The sequence below is a fragment of the Thunnus maccoyii genome, chromosome 3 (assembly GCF_910596095.1).
Source record: "Thunnus maccoyii chromosome 3, fThuMac1.1, whole genome shotgun sequence".
Classification (NCBI taxonomy): Eukaryota; Metazoa; Chordata; class Actinopteri; order Scombriformes; family Scombridae; genus Thunnus; species Thunnus maccoyii.
In genome coordinates this window covers 9,406,256-9,425,154 of record NC_056535.1, presented here as the reverse complement: position 1 = coordinate 9,425,154, position 18,899 = coordinate 9,406,256, and the positions used below count along the sequence as shown (strand labels likewise).

Below are 18,899 nucleotides of genomic sequence, written 5' to 3'. Positions count from 1 at the left end.
AGAAGACCGCTGCGGTCTTTACTGGTTGGGAATCAATAAAATATGTCAATAGTGATTCGATCCATTACAGCAGTCAAACACTTTGCCATCCAATTACAAAGGTGTTGGGGTCACTTTTAAAGAGTGAAAGACCTCTACCTGATTGTACTTGAGTACCACATAAATCAATACCTGAACTTAATACACTACAGCTAGCTTGCATAACGGCATGATTAAGTGCTTTCTTTTCTTAGAAATGAATTCTGCAGCAAACCTGCCACTTACATACATTAATGAATCACATGAACACATGGTGCCATAATGGGGCAAAAAACCAATGCATATGCTTTCCAGTAATCGGCAGCATTAAAGTGCAATGTCACATGTCAGTAGGGAATAAAAACACTCAGCACATCCATTCAGTCCGATGGTCAGTGGCTGGCAAAGCAGGTGTTATGGATTGTCTCAGCTCTGGGAACAAGTTGCTGACCCCTTTCCCTGATCCCTTTCCTGTTTGGCGTGGTGTGCAGCTGAGTGGAGGGGAGATAGAGTCGGTTTGTTCTCTGCTACTACAGCATGTTTTTCCTAATATCGCCATTCCCCCTTTCTCCTCTAGTCAAGTCGTTGTTCCAGGTGGGGTGACAGAGCACAGCACACAGCTACAGGCAGTCCAGGAAATTTGTGTCCTCCGTCCAAAAACATGTTTTGACCGTCTGTGCCACATCTGGAGGGATATTTACTCCGAAAGCCATTCTTTTCTGCAGCCACATGACACAATACTCTTGACAGGTTCTATTTGCACACCCTGCAAAAGCAAAACATATTTTGCACAACTGAAACTAAAAAAAAAAAAGGTCAGATGTAGCAATTGTGAATAGAATACTCATGAGAGAAGCCCATTTGGCACTGCCAAAAGACCAGACGAGAGCTATCTTTAGTCATCCAACTCAAAAACAAAAGGTTGCTTTATGGCAGCTATAAATGTGCTACTACTGACACATTAGAAAATTGTCTTGGCTTCAACACTCCATAACAGTTATTACAGTATCACATTGTAACAAGTGCAAGCAAAACAACTGAGTCACACTGATTTAATTGTTTTGGTGTAGCTTATTGCAAAATACATTACTCAGCATCCTATTTGCTCAAATAAACAGCCTAATTACTGCAGTAAACATAATGGTTGCATCTTCAACACAAATTATTTCATATTTAATAGCCTCTTCAGTGGCATGCTTAATAATTCATAAATTGTATCATTTTTATTGTATCACATTTATTCTTTAATGAGATCACCCTCATGCAAGTGCAAAGATAACATGAGCTGATTATGACATGCACACTCTCCAATCCCCTCTTTGAGACTGATGGATCTTTGCACCTGCAGCAGAGCTTAATCCTCCCCGCATCAAACCATCTGGAATGGGAATTTTGCTGTGTGTATAACGTATGAGTCTGTATGCTACTGCAGCAATCAGGACCAGAGCCCTGTGGCGATACAGCACAGCTGATTCTTTTATTGCACTTCTCTATTCGATCACTATCCACTTCAACTCTGCTGTAAAAATCCCAGAGGTCTGTTGCATTGTTTGACCTTCAAGTGTGCAGAAGAGAAGGGGGAAAAAGAGGTGGAATATTCCCATCTCAATGTGTGGGCGTTTAACCAGCAATGGGGGCTGTCAAATCAAAGAGCCCAAGTGGGCGACAATCCCAGCCTCCCCCTGTGTTGCACAAGGTGTCTCTGTCCTTGAAAGCCCGCCATGAGTCCCACACTGAAGCTGGTGAAAGTTTGTCTGTTCCTCGAACCATCAGGCTCCGCACAGTACCAGTCAATCAGTTCTGTTGGAGGTTACTTAAGGGGTTAACATCGCCAACCTTTCCCATCTGTTGCTAAGGAAGTGTTGCCTGTTGTGCAGGAAACAGGGAGAGCGGTTTCCTGTTATGAAGAGAGGTTTTAAAGGGTTGCATTCATTCAATCATGCAACAGATGCCGGGCCAGGAAGCCCAGCCAATAGCAAAAGCTTTGGTGTCCTAGAGAAACTGTTTTTGGAAACTGCTTTTAGGAACTTTTCTATGCACCGTTCTGTTTCAGGAAATAATCCATGGGCAAAACATGCTGGGGAAAACAGTGAGAGGGATCTGTGCTTGATTTTGGAATAGATGATATATCCTCTCCATACATGATCATTACAAGCTTGAAGAGATATGCCATGACACAGTTCAATAGTTATGTAACTGTGCAGGTCTTAACTTTCCAACTGTTGTATGGTGTAAATCAGTGCAGGGACATGTACCAGCGACCAAAAAATGACCAGATTAGATTTGAGCAAATGTTTTTTGTGTGTGTGTGTGTAAAAACAGTAGATTTAAAGCTGCCCATCTTGACAATGAAACACTGAAAATGAATACTGGATTATTCTTTCAGTCTCATATTCATAGTACTCAGACTGATTGGGTTTGGTCTCCATAAACTCTTCACTGCTGCCGAATATGGCACCGTTGTAAACATCCGTGGAGCGGGGTCCTGACACAAAACATAAACAGATGTGAATATGTGCAAAAACTTCCGCAGTAGCTGAGATATAATGCTGTGCAGTGCAAAACTGAAACACATAGCTAGAGAGTGGGTTTGGTTTGCGCTCCATGTCCGCGCTGTAGTCCTGCCTCAGGAAGCGCCAAGTAGCACCTCCCGTTTCCACACAGGAGCGCACCAGTTTACCGTAGCATCAGCACTGGAGATGCACGCCGACCGAAGACACAGCTGCTAGTCTGCGAACAGAGGCGTCTTCTGCAAGTAGACTTCCACTGGAGAAAAATTTAGACGACATGTCCTGCAACTCTCCCTTTACAACTTGATTTTTCCCCCCCGCAATGTGTTTGTATTTGGATTAAGTTTTCACGTCATTTGGAGGGACACGGTCGGTATGGGGGCAATGAGGATAACTGTCGCTTCCCGTGGATGATGATTTCCCACGATGAACGCAGGTTTGTGGTAAATCATTTATGATTTTGTCAGGAGAGTGCAAACTTTAAATGTTTTACTGCAAATAAAGTAGAGCGAGACTGTTTGTGTGTTTGTGTGTGTATGTGTGCGTAAGAGAGGGGGGTAAAGGGTTAATTTCTGAAATTGATTAATTCTGTCTGAAAACATACCGTATTTCTCATCATTGTTAGGCCTATCTTTCACATATTTTAAGGTACAAACTGAAATCTAATGCGACTTAAAGCAGCCTATTGAAGTGTTTGCAGTCAATTACTCCATCTGAACAATGACTAATCAACAGATCAATAGATTGATCATATAATACTGCAATTTTAATGGAAATAAACCTGCTAGTTTTCACATAACCACAAATTTCGTGAGATGAATTCCATATAAAGAAATTTGGAGTCACTTTAAATCCACAGCTACAGATTAAGATGAGTCCCAGTAAAGTTGCTTTCAGTGGAGGTCTCTACTGGGAAAATGTTCTGTTCTGGGATTAGTATTAGTGTTAGAATTAGGATTATAATCTATGTCTGCGAGGGTGGACAGAGCCATTGTTCTATACAGAAGGTCACCTGTCCTGCAAATTCTGTCATGCAAATGAATTAATTTTAAATGAAAGAAGTTTAGAAATGTTCCTTATTTGTGGTTGGACGTCTGGTATTTGTCAAAGGAGATCTTTAACAATAAAATCTATTCTACATCCTCATCACTTTAGATTTTGTTGTTTTAGCTTGACGGGTGACATTTCATGATGAGGACACAGTGAAATCATATCCTGAGAGTTTGGCATGGCCAAGGTCCCAGTGTCTATCTCTTCCTTTGTTTTTCAAACATTTGTTTTAATTGAATTCTTGTTGCATAATTCATATCCTGTTGTGTGCAGTTGGGTGCTTTGTCAGACTGAGACCCTTGTTTTCTCTCCCAGTTTTATTGTTCTTTGACGCACTCAAAGGACCTTTTCAGCAAAAAAAATGTGTGTGTGTGCCTACATGTGTGTATGTGTCTGTGTGAGGCAGCATGAGTATGTTTCGTGAGAATCGGGGAAGAATGACGAGAAGGAAGTCCATTTGTGTTGTGAAAATGTGTACTCCTAGAGAGGTTCATGGAGTGATGGGGGGCCATGCTGTTAATGTTCTTCCCCCCGTGGACATCCTGTGTGGAGTCCTTCAAGGGAGGCTCTCCTGGATGAGTTAATGAAACCTAGAATTCTTAAAAGAAAGAGCATAGGGACATTCATACACAAACATTGTGGGCATAAAGTGATATATGGCAATGAATGGCAGTGTCTCACAAAAATTACACATTCAGACTTATGTCTAAAGAAAAAGCGAGAGACAGGCAGACGCACTGGCAGAAAGAGAGAGAGCATTGCGAACACAGAGATAGCCAGAGTGCACACAGGGTTTAATAGGATGTGCGTCAGGGCAGGTACTAAATAACAGGAAGAGACAAGGGGTGTACACACTTTGTTAAGTACGGGTGTGTTTCATGACAATTCTAAATATCATAAGCAGTGCTCTTTAATGACTTCACAATTTTTGACACTTAACTAAATGTTGAGCAAAAAGCAGTGTCTAAATGAGGACAGAATTAAGCTGCTTTTATATTTCCATTTCAATGTACATAACAAATTTTGTGGAGTATGAAGAACACATCATTTTTAAAGCTTTTAAATACAATGAACCAATCAGTTGTTAAATCCGATCCTGTTATAAGCCTCCAACCTGCATGTGTCATTTCCCAGACAGGGAGATGTTATTGTTCCTCCTCTAAGTACCCTGTGGCTCTGTTGTTTTTCCTGCTGATAATGTCCCCTGCAACATTCTGCATGTCACTGACTACTGTACAGGACTGGGCTTCCTCTTTGCATGCTATACAGGAACAGTATCCACATTTGTATCCTTGTAGTATGTTGTATGTAGTCAGTTTTTTAAAAAGCATTTAAGAAAACAAAATTTCATTTATGTAACTTCAACAGCTTTTTCATTATCTTCTACTCTCTTTGCACAGATTTTCAAAATCCACTGCAAGTCCCTCGACCAAAGGTTCGCAGTCATCTGACCATCAAAGTGCAGTCCAAGCTGATGTCAAGGCCTTGTCCCCCGGTCCCTGGTCCAAAACCTCCTGTCGCCCCCAAGCCTAGACCCCTGTATGAGCCTCACCCACAGGGGGAGCTGTGTTCCCCACAGATCCTCAGTAACGGAGACCTGGCTCACTCTGACAGGGAGACGGAAGATCTACATGAGATGGTTGAGGAGAGCCAGGACAATGAGGAGAAAAGTGAGGAAGAGGATGGGGTTAATGACATAGTAGAAGGAGAAATAGAGGGCGAAACAGAAAACGCAGAGATATTGAATGATAATGATGGTGACAGAGACAGCATTGGCTCTGAAGACACAGTCAAAGCAGATGATGGTTCCACTGTAGACACTACTGAGGATGAAAGCACTGACAATAACTTGAACCAGCCTGAAGATGGCAATCACACAGAGGATGAGAATACACCTTCACTTCCTCCAACTGAAACGGAGGATGAAGCAGGAAAGGAAGAGGAAGAGGAGGAACCGGGTTCTAGTGAAAAGACTGAAATACCCTGTGATCTTCCAGGATACTCAGATGAACATGTAGAAGAACAAAACCTTGATCAAACACAGTCGCTCAGTCAGGGTGATAAGGTCAATGATACTGGACTTAATGAAGCGGACAATGAACAAAGTGAAGACTGTGACTTACTCACAGATGAGACTGAGCTGGAAGCTGAAGGATTTGCATTTGGATTCAGTGTGCTTCCAACTGTAACTGAGGAGTATCCCTACGATGTGATTGGCCCCACAGATGATGCAAGTGATACATGTGAGTCATGTGACCAAGCTGAAACCGAGGTGTGGCAACCGGAACGTGCCACCAAGGACGTCTCTGGCTGTTTTCGATTCACATCCAGCACTGAGGATGTGTTCGGGCCTTACTCAGTCATTGAAGCTCTTCCAACAAATATGACTGGCACTGCTGACCCCGAGTGGGCCCAGGATGATACTGATGACAAACCGTCAAATGAACTGCAAACGCCAGGTGCTTCCAACCAGGAACCTTATTATGTGTCATCAGATGACGTGGACAAGCTAGAGGATAAGCAAGACCTCTCTGAACAGGCTGACAAAGACAAAGCAAAGGACGGCGAGTCAGCAGATGAGTATGCTGACATTGACGATTCCCTCTGCCCTAAAGATGATGATGAGCAAGTGGAGTGTGTCTCATCGGAGGATTACGTTGAGATAGGAGATGAGGAAGAAGAGGAAGAAACGGAAAAGAGACACATTAAAGGAAAAAGTGCAAAAGAGAGAACAGCTAAACGTGAGCAGGCTTTCCTCAGCCACAGAAAAAGCTGCCAGCCTCGTCTCAGGTTGTGCAACATCACAGTGCCAGTAGACCTGGACCTGGGCCGCACCCCCGAGCTCACAAACAGGGTAGTTTTTGCCCACACCACTGAGGCCTTTGAAGAAGACATTGAGGAACTGGACTGCCATATTGTGCCTTATTATGAGGACACAGAGTCAGACAGTGAGGAGCATATATACGAAGAGGCCGGGTTTGACTCAGAAGGGGAGAACTTTGTGACACTAGATAGGAAGACTATTGTCACTCGATCACGCTCTTATTCTGGGAAAGTTCCGGGTTATGTCCCAGAGACTGTGCCAGAGGAGACAGGGACAGAGTACCAGAATCATGACTACTGCACAGTGGCCTTGGATAAGAACGGTGAACCACTCAGCCATTCACAGCAGCCTGGGGTTAACTGTTTGATCCCGTCTATGAAGTCTCGCCACTTCTTGTTGTACTCACGTTCTGCTGAGGGTGCAGATTTGTCATTGACCACTCCCACAGAGGATAACCAATCTCTAAAGGATGAGATCAGGATGAAGAGGAGAGATGACACTCTTTCCCTTCCATGTGTCATAACTTCTTCTGGAAGCTTCTCCCAGCGTAGTCATCAATCATCCAGTGGTGTTTCCACGCCAACCTCTCTGGTGGACATCCCTCCACCCTTTGAACTGGCATACATCACCAAAAGACCAGTCACAAAGAGTTCCCCATCCCTTTTGATCCAGCATGAACCCAATGACCAACTTAAGAAGAAGAAATCCTCCTTCAAGCGCTTTCTGGCGCTCAAGTTCAAAAGGAAGACAGATTCAAAAGGTTTTAGTGATGGAAGTGTCCGCTCTTCACGTTCTTCCTCTGAGTCCAGCCACCACGGCCCAGTGAGAGTCATAGAGCTTGACCGTAGAAGCACAGGCAGCTCTCCTCAGCTCCAGTCGCACATGGTGAACCCTCAGCAGCGACCCACAGACCTGCCATCCGCCTTTGTCCTCTATAATGACCAGCAGAGGAGGAAAGGTGATCCCAAAGCTTATGGCAGGGGCGTTTCTAGAGTTGAGTCCTTTGAGGAGAGGTCTCGTCGCTCTGCCATGCCTCTACCTTTAACCAAGCCCCGCTCCATCTCATTCCCCAGTGCTGACACTTCAGACTACGAAAACATCCCAGCAATGAACTCAGACTATGAGAACATCCAGATCCCAGGCAGACCAACCAGATCCCACACTGTGACTGAGTTTTTTGAGGGTTCAAACCGCACAACAGCTCCCTGCAATGAGAATGACGGCTATGTGGATATGAACAGTTTCCCTGGGATTGACAGCAAACACCAGACATTTAAAGAAGACACTGAAAGGTATAGTAAAAGCTCACTGAATTTAAAATGGTTTTGTGCCATCCCAAGCAAACCTTAAAGGGTCGGTTTACCTATATTACAAAAAAACATGTTTTACTTCACCTAGCCATTTAGATAGTATGGTTTTATTGTCCAGATTTTGAGAGAGTTGTCTGAGATTTCTGCCGCAAATCCACAATGGAGGACTCATTTAAATTACATTTATAGACCTTCACCCAAATGGTGGATATGAATGGAATTTTGTTTGTGGTGCTCACAGCATTAAAAAGTTACAGTTATTCTGGATAATACTCAGACCACACTGTGAACAGTTTTCACTGGAACTACCTTCTACTGAAGAAATAGTCCCAGTGAAGACTGTTAACAGCTCAAAAACAGCTCAAAATGTGGGCAAATAAAACCAAAACTATTTGCATGGCAACATATCACAAACCTGGGTGAACTGATCCTTTAACACAAAATTATTCATCAGCATCATCCATTATTAGTGATTGCATACCTTTTAATTAATGACCCTAAAATGTGTCTTTATTTATGATTACATATGGTGCTTCAGCTAATCATCTTATGTATGCCAGGATTTAATTCTAGATACAAAGCATATATCCTATATGTTCACCTGTTGTTTATCCTGTAGTGTAGTGAGAATGTTTATCACTGGAACCACTCCGCTGAGTTGTCAGGCCAGGACCTAACCACTCAGAAGTGCAATCTTGACCTCTCAACAGCTGACAGATATTCTTACACTGTATCTCAAATGAGCAGCGGTCACCTGGCTGAGTAGAATCGGATCTCCCTCTTGTAAGAGAGTGTTCAGTGTGAGATGAGCAGCCTGCCGTGTCAGGCATCACTGACTTTGGGAAGATGGACAATGCTTGTGGGAGAGCTTACTCCTGTGTTTCATTTGGTGGATTTAGAGGTCACATCTGGTGCTGCTGCCTCCTATGCAGGTTTGAGGTGATAGAACAGGTAATGGCAATTGGGTAGCTCACTGAGCACAGGTTATCCACATTATAGAAAGTCATTATGGGGTGCAATTAAAAGTGAAAGAGTATGGGGTGTCGACGACAAGAGAGCTCCTTTCACACAAGGAGGTGGAGAGAGATGAGGAAAAGGTGAGAGAACAAGGAGAGGGGGTGTGTTAATAGAAGCAGCAGAAGAGTAAAAGAAAACAAAGAGTAGAGTGATGTAAATGAGGGGGAGGGGGAAGCAAGAACAAGAGAAAGGAGCAAGAGCAGTTCTGGTGTAATTGCTCTCCTGTACCTGACACTTATGGTTAAGTTTAGGAGGGTTTTTATTAAAGTAGCTCTCTCCCGAGTGCTTCTCTGTCATTGGACCCTTGAGGGGCTGCAGGATTTACTGCAGTGTGTGATAGAGTGAGGAATCACTGCGGTCAGACTGTACCAAATTACCCCAGCTTGTGCCACAGATTCAGCCACTACGGGCCACAGTCTTTCCCCAGTCTTAATAAAATAGTTGTGTTTGATGACCTGTGTGTAGTCAAAGAGACAAGTCATTACCAAGAGCTCCCTAAAAGGCTTAAGATAATATCGGGGTAGAATGCCTCTACCTCAATTTATTTTTATTTCTTATGGTGCCCTTTCTTTTATAATTCATGTGCAGCTTACTGTTTTTTATTTTACAATGTCTTGTGGCTACTGTCTTTCATAACTATTTGCCAATGTAGAAGAGTGTTCAGCATATCATTTATACAACTTTTCACACACATCCAGCCTGTAGTTACCTCTCCTGTAGACATTTTGTGCAGCAGACACTATACTATGATTTCCCTGCTGATTATTTCCAGTTAACTTCAAACTTTAAACATATCTAAGCATTTGAAAACCCTTCCATTTCCCAGACAATCGTCCCTCAGTGTGGTCTCTTTTTCTCCCAGTGATGTTATCGATGTGGCTTATTGTGTGGTGGAGGTCTCTCACCACTCACAATGATGCAAAGGGCCTATCTGTCCTGTCACCTCGACTTCACCGCATTTCCCCGGAGAGGCTTCTGTTGCCAGGGCCACTCTTTCGTGTGTCTATATGGGGATGGTTTATGTTTATTTGAGTGTGAGTGCGTATATGTGTGTGTACATCCAAGATCTTAGTCGGGTGTGTAGTCAGTGTCGGTGTTTATCCCTGACTTTGTGTGTACATCTCGCACCAAGCTCTGTTCAAAGCTTGACATTGCTGCCGTCCCAGGCTGCCTAGCTGATGATGACAGTGATTTATTGAGAACACATTCAACAGTCAACATGGTTGTGGACCCACAAAGAAAAAGTAGATTTTTGTGTTGAGGAAAATGACCGAATGGCCCCAGAGCATTGCTATAGTGGCAGACATGCTTTCAAAGAACTTACAAAGCTGCTATGCCACAGACCTGGCTTGTTTCCAGTTGTGTGATTAATGCATAACACTATTCAGACACTACTTCAGCACAAGCAAAGAGACATGTTCATTAGCAAGCTACCATAATGTACAGTGGAAAAAGAATAGGCACGCTAATGATTCATCCCAAAGCCTAGCCAAGGTATTTGTCTGTAAGTGTGTATGTACATGCGTATATGTGCATGTTCACTTAGTTGCTGCTTTATAAAGATGAAGCTCCTGCTGAGAATGCAGTCTCAGCAGCATTGTCCTTGCCAAGTAGCAGCGTAGCAACACAATGAGGAGAAAAACAATCATTTTAGCAACGAAAGCCCAGGATTTGTGATTGTGTTCAACTTAGAGACCATTAAGTGTGAACTTTAAGCAGTTCCAGGTGGACTCACAACAACAATGGAGATGTGTTTCTGTCCCTATGCAGTGCTAGCTAGTGGTGTGGTCTGTAAGGTGGCGCTAATGCATGCAGTATTGTACATCTCTAGCTTACCCTTTGGTGTTATTTCGCTCCAAACAGTTGAGCATGAACTTCTTCAGAGTGATGACAAAGCCCTGCCATGGCCTCTAAAACAGCTCCCCCACCCACTGTTATGTTAGTGTTAGTAGTGATGAGGGAGCCATCTTAAGTACATTGTTGTACTGGGTGGTGGCTGTGTGCTGTGTGGCGAGGTGGTGGACAGGGTGTGTCGTTGGCTCGCCAGGCCTGGTGCCAGGCGCTCTGAGGTCATTGCCAGGTCATCCCCAGGGAGGAAGTGTCCAGCCTAGGAGCTTCCCACCAGCCTGTTTACAGGAAATGCAGGACGAGGGTGGGGCTCTGGCGGGAGGCGGGGAGGTGGAGACAGGGTAAGACAGATAGGATGAAGGGGGGAGTAGGGGGTCACCATAGTGAGGCGGAGGTTCCCAGACTCTCCCTTGAATAACAAGATGAGGTGTGGTCATGTCAGGAATGCCAGGTCTGCTGTTATTGTTGCGCCAGTTTTTTCAGGTATGCCTCTCGTTTCATACACCCATCACACCACAAAGTACAGGATGAGTCAACTGCAAGCAAGTAAGCAAAGGTTATAACACTGTTATATGCATATGTGACCCTGAATCACACTGTCACATGATACATGGTTATTATTATCCAAAGCCATCCTCTATCATATCACAGGTATAGGGGCAGTAGCAGTCAGAGCACCAGCATCTTCACAAATCACTTCATCACAACAGCAGCAGCAGCAGCACAACAGCCATAGGCAACATAGATATATGCTTTATTGTCATTGCATATTAAAACACAACACAACTTAGTTCGGCAGCAATCTACTCCACTTATCAGCATAAAAAAACATGTAATCATCATCACTAAAAGCAGCAAACAATTTAAAACTGCTCCCATTTTCTTAATCCCCCATCAGTATCCCAATCTTCTATAGTTAGCAGGCTAATGAACCTCTTCGGCTGCGCCTATTTCCTGTAATAGTGCCATTACAAGTGGAAAAAGGCCTGTCTGATGGTGCCTAATATATATTTTAATACTCAATGTTTAGCTCAATTGAATTACATATTACAGGCATCATTGAATTCACAGGGCATTGGTGGAGTATAGGTCTTTTTACAGAGAGTCATTGTGTCCTCCTCTGAATTTGACACAGTAGATTTAACTTTGTGGTGTTATAAAAGACGTTGCAATCGGCTTGCATAATAGCATTGCCTTAATGGACTTGTTAAAGGGATTTACGTATTGCCTTATTACAATATCAAATATTTGTAAGTTTAAATATGGTGGATTTGGGATTTGATTGTGGAAAATGGGCTTGGCAGGGAAAGAAATAATTTGAACTTTCAGCAAGAGCAACATGAAAAATAAGTTTTCTGTCCAAGAGAAATGAAATTAAAGAAATTATTCTATTAGTCTTTTCTGGTAGACATCATGAATTGGTCACAACCCTCCCTTACAGCAGAAAAGGTGCATTTTCAGAGATTGCAATATTGATGTTTTAGGGTGAAAAGGTGAAGGTGAGAATCCCAGGCAGAGAGTTTCTGTTGGACATATGAAGGAATTCCCCTCACTCGCACAATAAATCAGCTTAAGAATGAGTTCAAAGAAGACCCATCCCTGCTGTTCACTTTCCCACCCAACATCACCCAGGAGCCCAAGCCAGGTTGACCCGTCTACTCTGAGGTCAACCATGAGTAATGGCCCATAGGTGCTTTCTTCAGCCCACACAATAGGTTAGGTTAGGTTGTTTGTATGTGTGTGTGTGTGTGTGTGTGTGTGTGTGTGGTGCAGTGTGAACCTTATGAAGTATGAGCATGTCTGAATAGAGATGAAGTCCTGCGGGTAACTCTGTTAACCTCTGATCCTTCCTCCCCGAGCCTTCTACTTTCTGTACACACAGATGATTTTTGTGTGTGTGTGTGTGCGCGCATGCATGCGTATGTGCGTGCGTGTGTGTGTGTGTAAAGAAGTGAGAGTTTGTCTGAACAGTAGGTGTGCAAGTGCAAATGTATCAAATTGTCTGCTTAATATATTTTCCTCCCAAAAAATGCTGACCTTAAATTTCTGATATCATTTTGTTTTTTGGTGTATTTTTCTTATTCCAGTGGCAAATTAGACAAATAAAATTAAATTAGTCAAATTAAATAATGTAATATTTTGCCTCAGCAGTGGAGTTTAGGGTAGTGTTTAGAGGTGACAGTCTCAGAGCTGTCCCTTAGCTGCTTTATAGCTGCTTTTAGATTGTTATCCACTTATCATCCTGATAATGTGAATTTTGTCAAACATACTGATGGGCCTTAATGGGCCAGAGGACATTAATAATTACCACAGGTAGCATTTAAAGGGATTACATGAGAACTGACCTACATCGTGTCCCCCTCAGGTAGAGTGGCACACTAAAGGATTACCAGTGTACATACACAACTGTGCCATCTGTGATGAGAATGAATCAGGAAAGGGATTACAGTGTGCCACTGGAGAACTCCATATGAGGACTGGAAATGTTCAGAGACTCACACAGGAAAAGCAAAAATATATATTTAAAGGAGAAATAGTCATCCCCAGGCATATGGGTTATTGCTCACTGTTTAGGAAAAATGTGGCGGGAAAGATACTGTGCAATGTCTTTTCACTGTAAATGTGCAATTTTGAATTTCTGTCCTTAAAGCACTGCCACTGAAGACATGCTTTAGTGTAGATGCTATGAAATATATCCATATTTCTGATATTTGAGTACCCTGTGCTGCTTTGCTGTACTCATACTGTCTTCCTTCCCTGGTCTTGTTCTTGGCAGTGCCTACACAGAGCCTTTCCCGCTGAACCCGGTACCTGCTGGGCTGTCAGTTGAGGAGGACCACGGGCGTACCTCAGAAGAGGAAGAGGGGGTTGGAGAGCAAAGTTATGACCGACAGGTGAGTTATGGGACACAGAGACAAATGAAACAAGGGTAGAGAGCATTGCTCATTCTGTCCTCTGAGCAACTGGGCCAGCAAATCAACATGATGAGCAAAAACGCTGCAAGGATCCTAATGAATGTTTTATCGTGTTAACAGGCTTTAGTTTGGAATTTTAAATATTTAAGACATGCAGGTGATTTAAACAAAAATGACACCATGCCATGAAATAAAATGAATGAACAAGAGAACCTAAATGCAATTACTGAGCACTGTCCTATGTGAGGATGCATTACAAACACTGTGGCTCACATTCAACAGCTTATATGGCCAATATTGCTGATCAGATGTTGCTCAGTGAGTGATCCATTTAACATTTGGGAGTTAATATACAGTACGTGAACAGCTCTTTCTGATACACTGCTGTGCTAGCTGAAATGCATCACCTCAAACTCCCCAGACTTCCTTACAGTAAAAGGCAGCCATTTTACAGTAATTCGAAGATGGACCCCACCCGTCCTGCTACCACAATAATATCAGGCCCTGCTCCCATCACGTGACATGCATTTCCTTGTTTTCTTCTTCTTCAAAGAAAAAACACAATAAATGAGAGAAAAACAGAGCGGAAGAAGGCCAGAGAGACTTGAATTGCCCCCCAGGAACAGTTCAGTTTAATGGAAGTGTGTTTTGGTTTTATTTTAAGGAAATGAGCATCAATGTGCTTTGAATGCAGTATTTGTGAAATGCCCCACATAGGAAAAAATAACTGACAAAGTGAAGGAGCTTTGCCGGTAAACCCCTAAATGGCTTCAATGTTATGTTTTGGCTCGGATGTTTTGAGGCCTGTGATTAGCCTCTAAATCAATGGGCAGCACTGTTGTCACCACACACGCAGTCTCTCATACATAATGCATCTGAATTTAAAAGTGAGAAAGCCTTCATGTCTATGCCGCACTGTAATGAAATAATCAGTCTTATGTTGACAGCAGATATATAAAAAAAAAAAATTTTTTGCTTTTTTTGCCAGTCTCCTTGGCTGCTGCATAGCTGTTCCTATTAATGTTTGAGAGGAATAAGTGCCCACAGAGAGCCTTTAAACATTAGCTGTGTTCATTCATCTCCCACTGTTCTCTCTCCCTATCACGCAGATTGATGGGCGATCCCGAGCGTTCTACGTCGCAAAAGAGCTCGTTGACTCAGAGAGACTGTGAGTATCTACACTCGAGGGGTTTTCCCCGTTTACACTGTCCTCCTGCTGCATGTCACCACACATAAAAATGCTGCATCCAAATCTGATATTTTGCCTTTTCATGCCCGTATGTCTGCTGCTCTTCCTTTCAACTGTATCTCTCCTGCTCCTAAGCTAATTCATCGAGCTGCGTGCAGAATAACTGACAGCCAATTACACACTAGCCTTGCCCTTGTCCTGCTTCACACTTAACCCTTCCTCTGATGTTGTTTTCTCAACATGCATAATTGAAATAATTTAATGACTCTTGTAGAAAGATTAACATTATTGTGGTAAAGGTGACAAATTCCCTTTCACAGTTAAATTACATTCTCTCTTCTTGTTTTCCAGACACGTCAGTGCCCTCAAGTACCTTCAAGAGGTAGGAAAAACTTTCACTGCCACACCACAAGCGTGTCACATTAGCTTATTCTTAAAATGTCTCTTGGTTTAAGGCCTATTAAACTTTCTTGGAAACCTACTGATAACATCATATCCTGTGTGTCTGCTCCCCAGTCTCTGTCTCCTTCTTCTCCTCCCTCCCCTGTTGTAAAGCTCTGTTCAGGTTTATCAATGTTGTTGCAGCAAGATCTACTTCCTGGTCTTGACAAAGTTGACATGTTGTACTCTGGTGCGGTCAGTTGTAAGATGACGCAGCGTGTGTACACCAGGCGCTCGCTGATGCTGTCCTTATATCCTTACTCCACTGATATGTATACTCAGATACTCAAGCAACTCGCCTGGCAATCTGCCACCTCAAGGTCATGAAAAGGCTGTTGGGGCCTTTTATATTGTTATACTGAATGCCATAAAATGGAGATTTTTTTCTCTCACTAGTGTAACGAGTGTAGTTAATGCAGGACAGGGGATTTAAAGGTGAGCTGTGGTAAGCCTCTAGAGGTCAACCATGCATCACAGCCAACTGTTGCCATCTTTTTCCATCATTTCCCACTCACCGCCTGTCAAAACAAGCCCACATCCCTGCAGAGTTAGGAACAAAGATGGATTTACCAAAAAGACCACATGAAATGAAACCATTGATACTGAAACAGTTTAAAACAATGATTACATTTTGATCAAAAAGAAAAGTCATACGGGAAAGGTGAGCTAGGCAACACCTTCGCAAGAACAGCGTAGAAGAGTTGCTATTAAGGTGATGGTTGCCAGTACAGATCTGACAGGTAGAGTCATTGAACCCAGAGAAGCCCATCAGTCAGCCTGTACCTTATAACCTTGAGTAAGGTCATAACCTGAATTTCTCATGTGTGCCCCTGCACGTTGATTTATGAAAGCCTGCTATGAGTACAAAAGCAGCCGCTTTGTGTAATGTGTCATTTGATGCCATTAAACAGCAATAATGCAAATATTATACAATGGACCTCTCTAATGATCATAAACCTGCAATCTCATCATGATACCCTATTAAACTAATTAGCTGCTGTGTGCCAAAGTACAGACAGAAACATATGCTGCAAGTCAGTGTGGGCATCAATGCTTCAAAGGTGACATTTTGACAGTCATTTCCAAGTGTAGCCTGAACTGTTAGATCTCTTTTTTCTGTGTTAGTGGTCTGTTTTCACAATTTTTTCTCACTTTTCTTCAGTGTTAGCATACCATTTAATTGAATCTTTTTTCCACCTTTCAAAGGTGACATTGAAGGCTTTTTCATTATGCTGTTGCATAATGCATAGGTACAGTGTTTTACACGCTCTTGTTATTCTTCAAACTTCAAACTGTTATGTATCTAGATATTAGTTACTGTTTGTTGCAGACTGATGTCATAATTAGCGTGAAATTGAGTAATTCAGCTGGGACAGCGCAACCTGCAAAAACACACAGTTTGGGGGGAAAAAACAAGCGTTATGTGAGAGGCACATGAGCTGTTGTTCCATTGTTTGATAAGAAAACAAGAATGCAAAGAATTTCCAGATCCTGTCCCCACATAGGAAGAGAGGCCATGCTCCTCTTCTGAAGGACTTTCCCCTATAACAACTTCAACATATGAGATTCAGACTTATTATTTTTTCTTGTTTGTGACCCGTGACCCCCAAACAGATTCTCTCTGCTGAGTTATGACTGAGCCTGACTGGCTGCTCAACCAACTGCTTAACGTTGCTTCTTGACCTGCCTTACGTGAGGAAAATAGGGATAAGGTGGAGAGTGGCCTGGCGAAATTGAGAGTAAAGCTCCTCTCATTCATGGATCTGAGTGTGTATGCGCATGTATGTCAGTGTGACCTGGGAGACAGTGTCAGCCAGAGCCGTTAAAGTAGCCGTTCTTCTCCCCCGGCAGACATGATGAATGTTAACTCATACAAGATCGATTGTGCATGATGAACGGCATGTTCTGGAGCGCCCAGTGTCACCACATTATCTCACAGCCAACTGGGACGTCTTTATTTGTTTTATGTCTGTGCTTTACTCATAACTAGAATAGATGGGCTCCAGACACTTATCCCTTACAGACACACCATGGCTTTACGTATGTTGTTAGTTTGCCCAACAGCTTTGCCCACAGAGAAAAAAGATTTTTTAAAGCATGTTGACACCTCCTGACAATTCAGCTACTTTCATTTATATTTTGTCTTCATTTCCTGAGTAGATAAATAACCTCTCCTCTGGTTCTTCACTCCCATGTGCCATAACTCCTCATATTAGTCCTCTTAGTCACTGACACTGCAGCTATTAATGCCTGTTGCTTATGTTTTATGTGTGCTGAATGGACTTGAATTCACTGTGTTTCAGTGGATTTTTTCACTCTTGTCTGAAGAGAAATGAAAAGTGGGGATTGTACAAAACAGCATGGTGGAGTACCAAGGTCACTATTACACCTGGTGGTGTAACTCTTGTGCAGGCAGTGCCGCCTTTCCTGAATGCCTGGACAGAGCCCAAAGTGGTGGGGAGTCATTGAGGTGATACGAAGGGAGGGTGGCAGGAAGGATGTTTAGGAGGATCTGACCTTCCTTCCTTCCATTTTTCTCCCCCTGTTCATTTCTCGTTCCTCTATGCCTTTCATTTCTCCTGCCCTGCTTCCCTTCTTTCTTCCACCCTCACAACCCTTTCCTCTATTCCTCTCTCTTTTTCTAACCCACACCTCATCCCCACTCTCATCTCATCTCTTTTTTCTCTTGTGTAGGACTTCAGGTCAGCAGTGGCTGAGGCAGTGGGTGAGGAAGGAGAGCCGGTCCTGGAGGAGCAGAGGTTGGAGGAGATATTGGGTGTGCTCCCTCAGGTCTACACCCTCCACAGCAGCATCCTCACTGAGCTGGAGGAACACATTAGTCAGTGGTAAGAAACACCAGAGACATTACTGATATTTGTGCTGTGGCTTACTCTTGTACAGTACAGCTGATGCTCAGTTTTCATATAATTTAATACAGTTGTATATAGCCAGAACCCACACACATATGAATTGCTGAAACTATGACAGACTAATGACATGGATTCCCTTCTGATGTTACAATAATTACTCTACACTATCTTAAAACTGCTTTATAATGCACAGCAGATTGGCGTAATAATTAGAGAAATCATTCTTCAACCAAAAGGCCATGCATTTTGCATGGCAGCCATCACCACTGCACTGAAGCGCCTTTGACTTACTACTAAGTTTTGGTATTCTATTCTGTACTTGATCCTGCAAAAGATAGATTTCTGTATTATGGAGATTAAAGACCTCAAAAATGAAAATATCACAAAAGAATGCTGCATCTCTGAGATGGTGCAGATTATTCTTTCTTATCTAAAACATCAGTAGTGATGTTCACCCTCACCTTTTCTTTATAGACTAAACATTTTGTACCGGTGTTTCACAATTATGAAGGGACATAAGATAAGAGATCATGATGAAATGCAGTCACAACAAAGTATACTCACACACCTGGAATGCACTGCACATCACAGACTTACTTTATTTAACAGTGTAAGTTTTTTTTTCCTTTTAAAACACATACACCACTTTGTAAATGTGCACTAAGTGTTTAAAGAGAATGATACTTAATCTCTGACTTTCCTGTCTGTTTAGGGAGGAGAGCCAAAGGATGGTAGATGTGATCCTTTCACGTCGTGAGGACTTTGGGGTATTTGACACCTATATCTCTGAGTATGATCGCAGCATGTCCTTACTGGATGAGAGCTGCAGGAACAACCCGGCCTTCGCCGGCATCGTCAAGAAATTTGAGGTAAAATGTTGGACAGACTAGACTAGAACTTGACCACA

The 18,899-nt window shown here is 42.8% G+C and overlaps 1 protein-coding gene across 2 annotated transcripts in view; it reads left to right on the top strand.

Moving 5' to 3' along the window:
• Positions 1 to 2,271: 2,271 nt before the first annotated feature.
• Positions 2,272 to 18,899, top strand: part of fgd5a (FYVE, RhoGEF and PH domain containing 5a) — a 32,163-nt gene continuing 15,535 nt past the window's right edge. For both annotated transcript variants that reach the window (XM_042407087.1, XM_042407086.1), the window contains exons 1-7: positions 2,272 to 2,964; positions 4,979 to 7,694; positions 13,354 to 13,471; positions 14,602 to 14,660; positions 15,033 to 15,063; positions 17,817 to 17,968; positions 18,705 to 18,861. In XM_042407087.1, the coding sequence (XP_042263021.1) occupies positions 2,955 to 2,964; positions 4,979 to 7,694; positions 13,354 to 13,471; positions 14,602 to 14,660; positions 15,033 to 15,063; positions 17,817 to 17,968; positions 18,705 to 18,861 (3,243 nt within the window). In that variant the 5' untranslated portion in view covers positions 2,272 to 2,954. The remainder of the gene's footprint in view (positions 2,965 to 4,978; positions 7,695 to 13,353; positions 13,472 to 14,601; positions 14,661 to 15,032; positions 15,064 to 17,816; positions 17,969 to 18,704; positions 18,862 to 18,899) is intronic.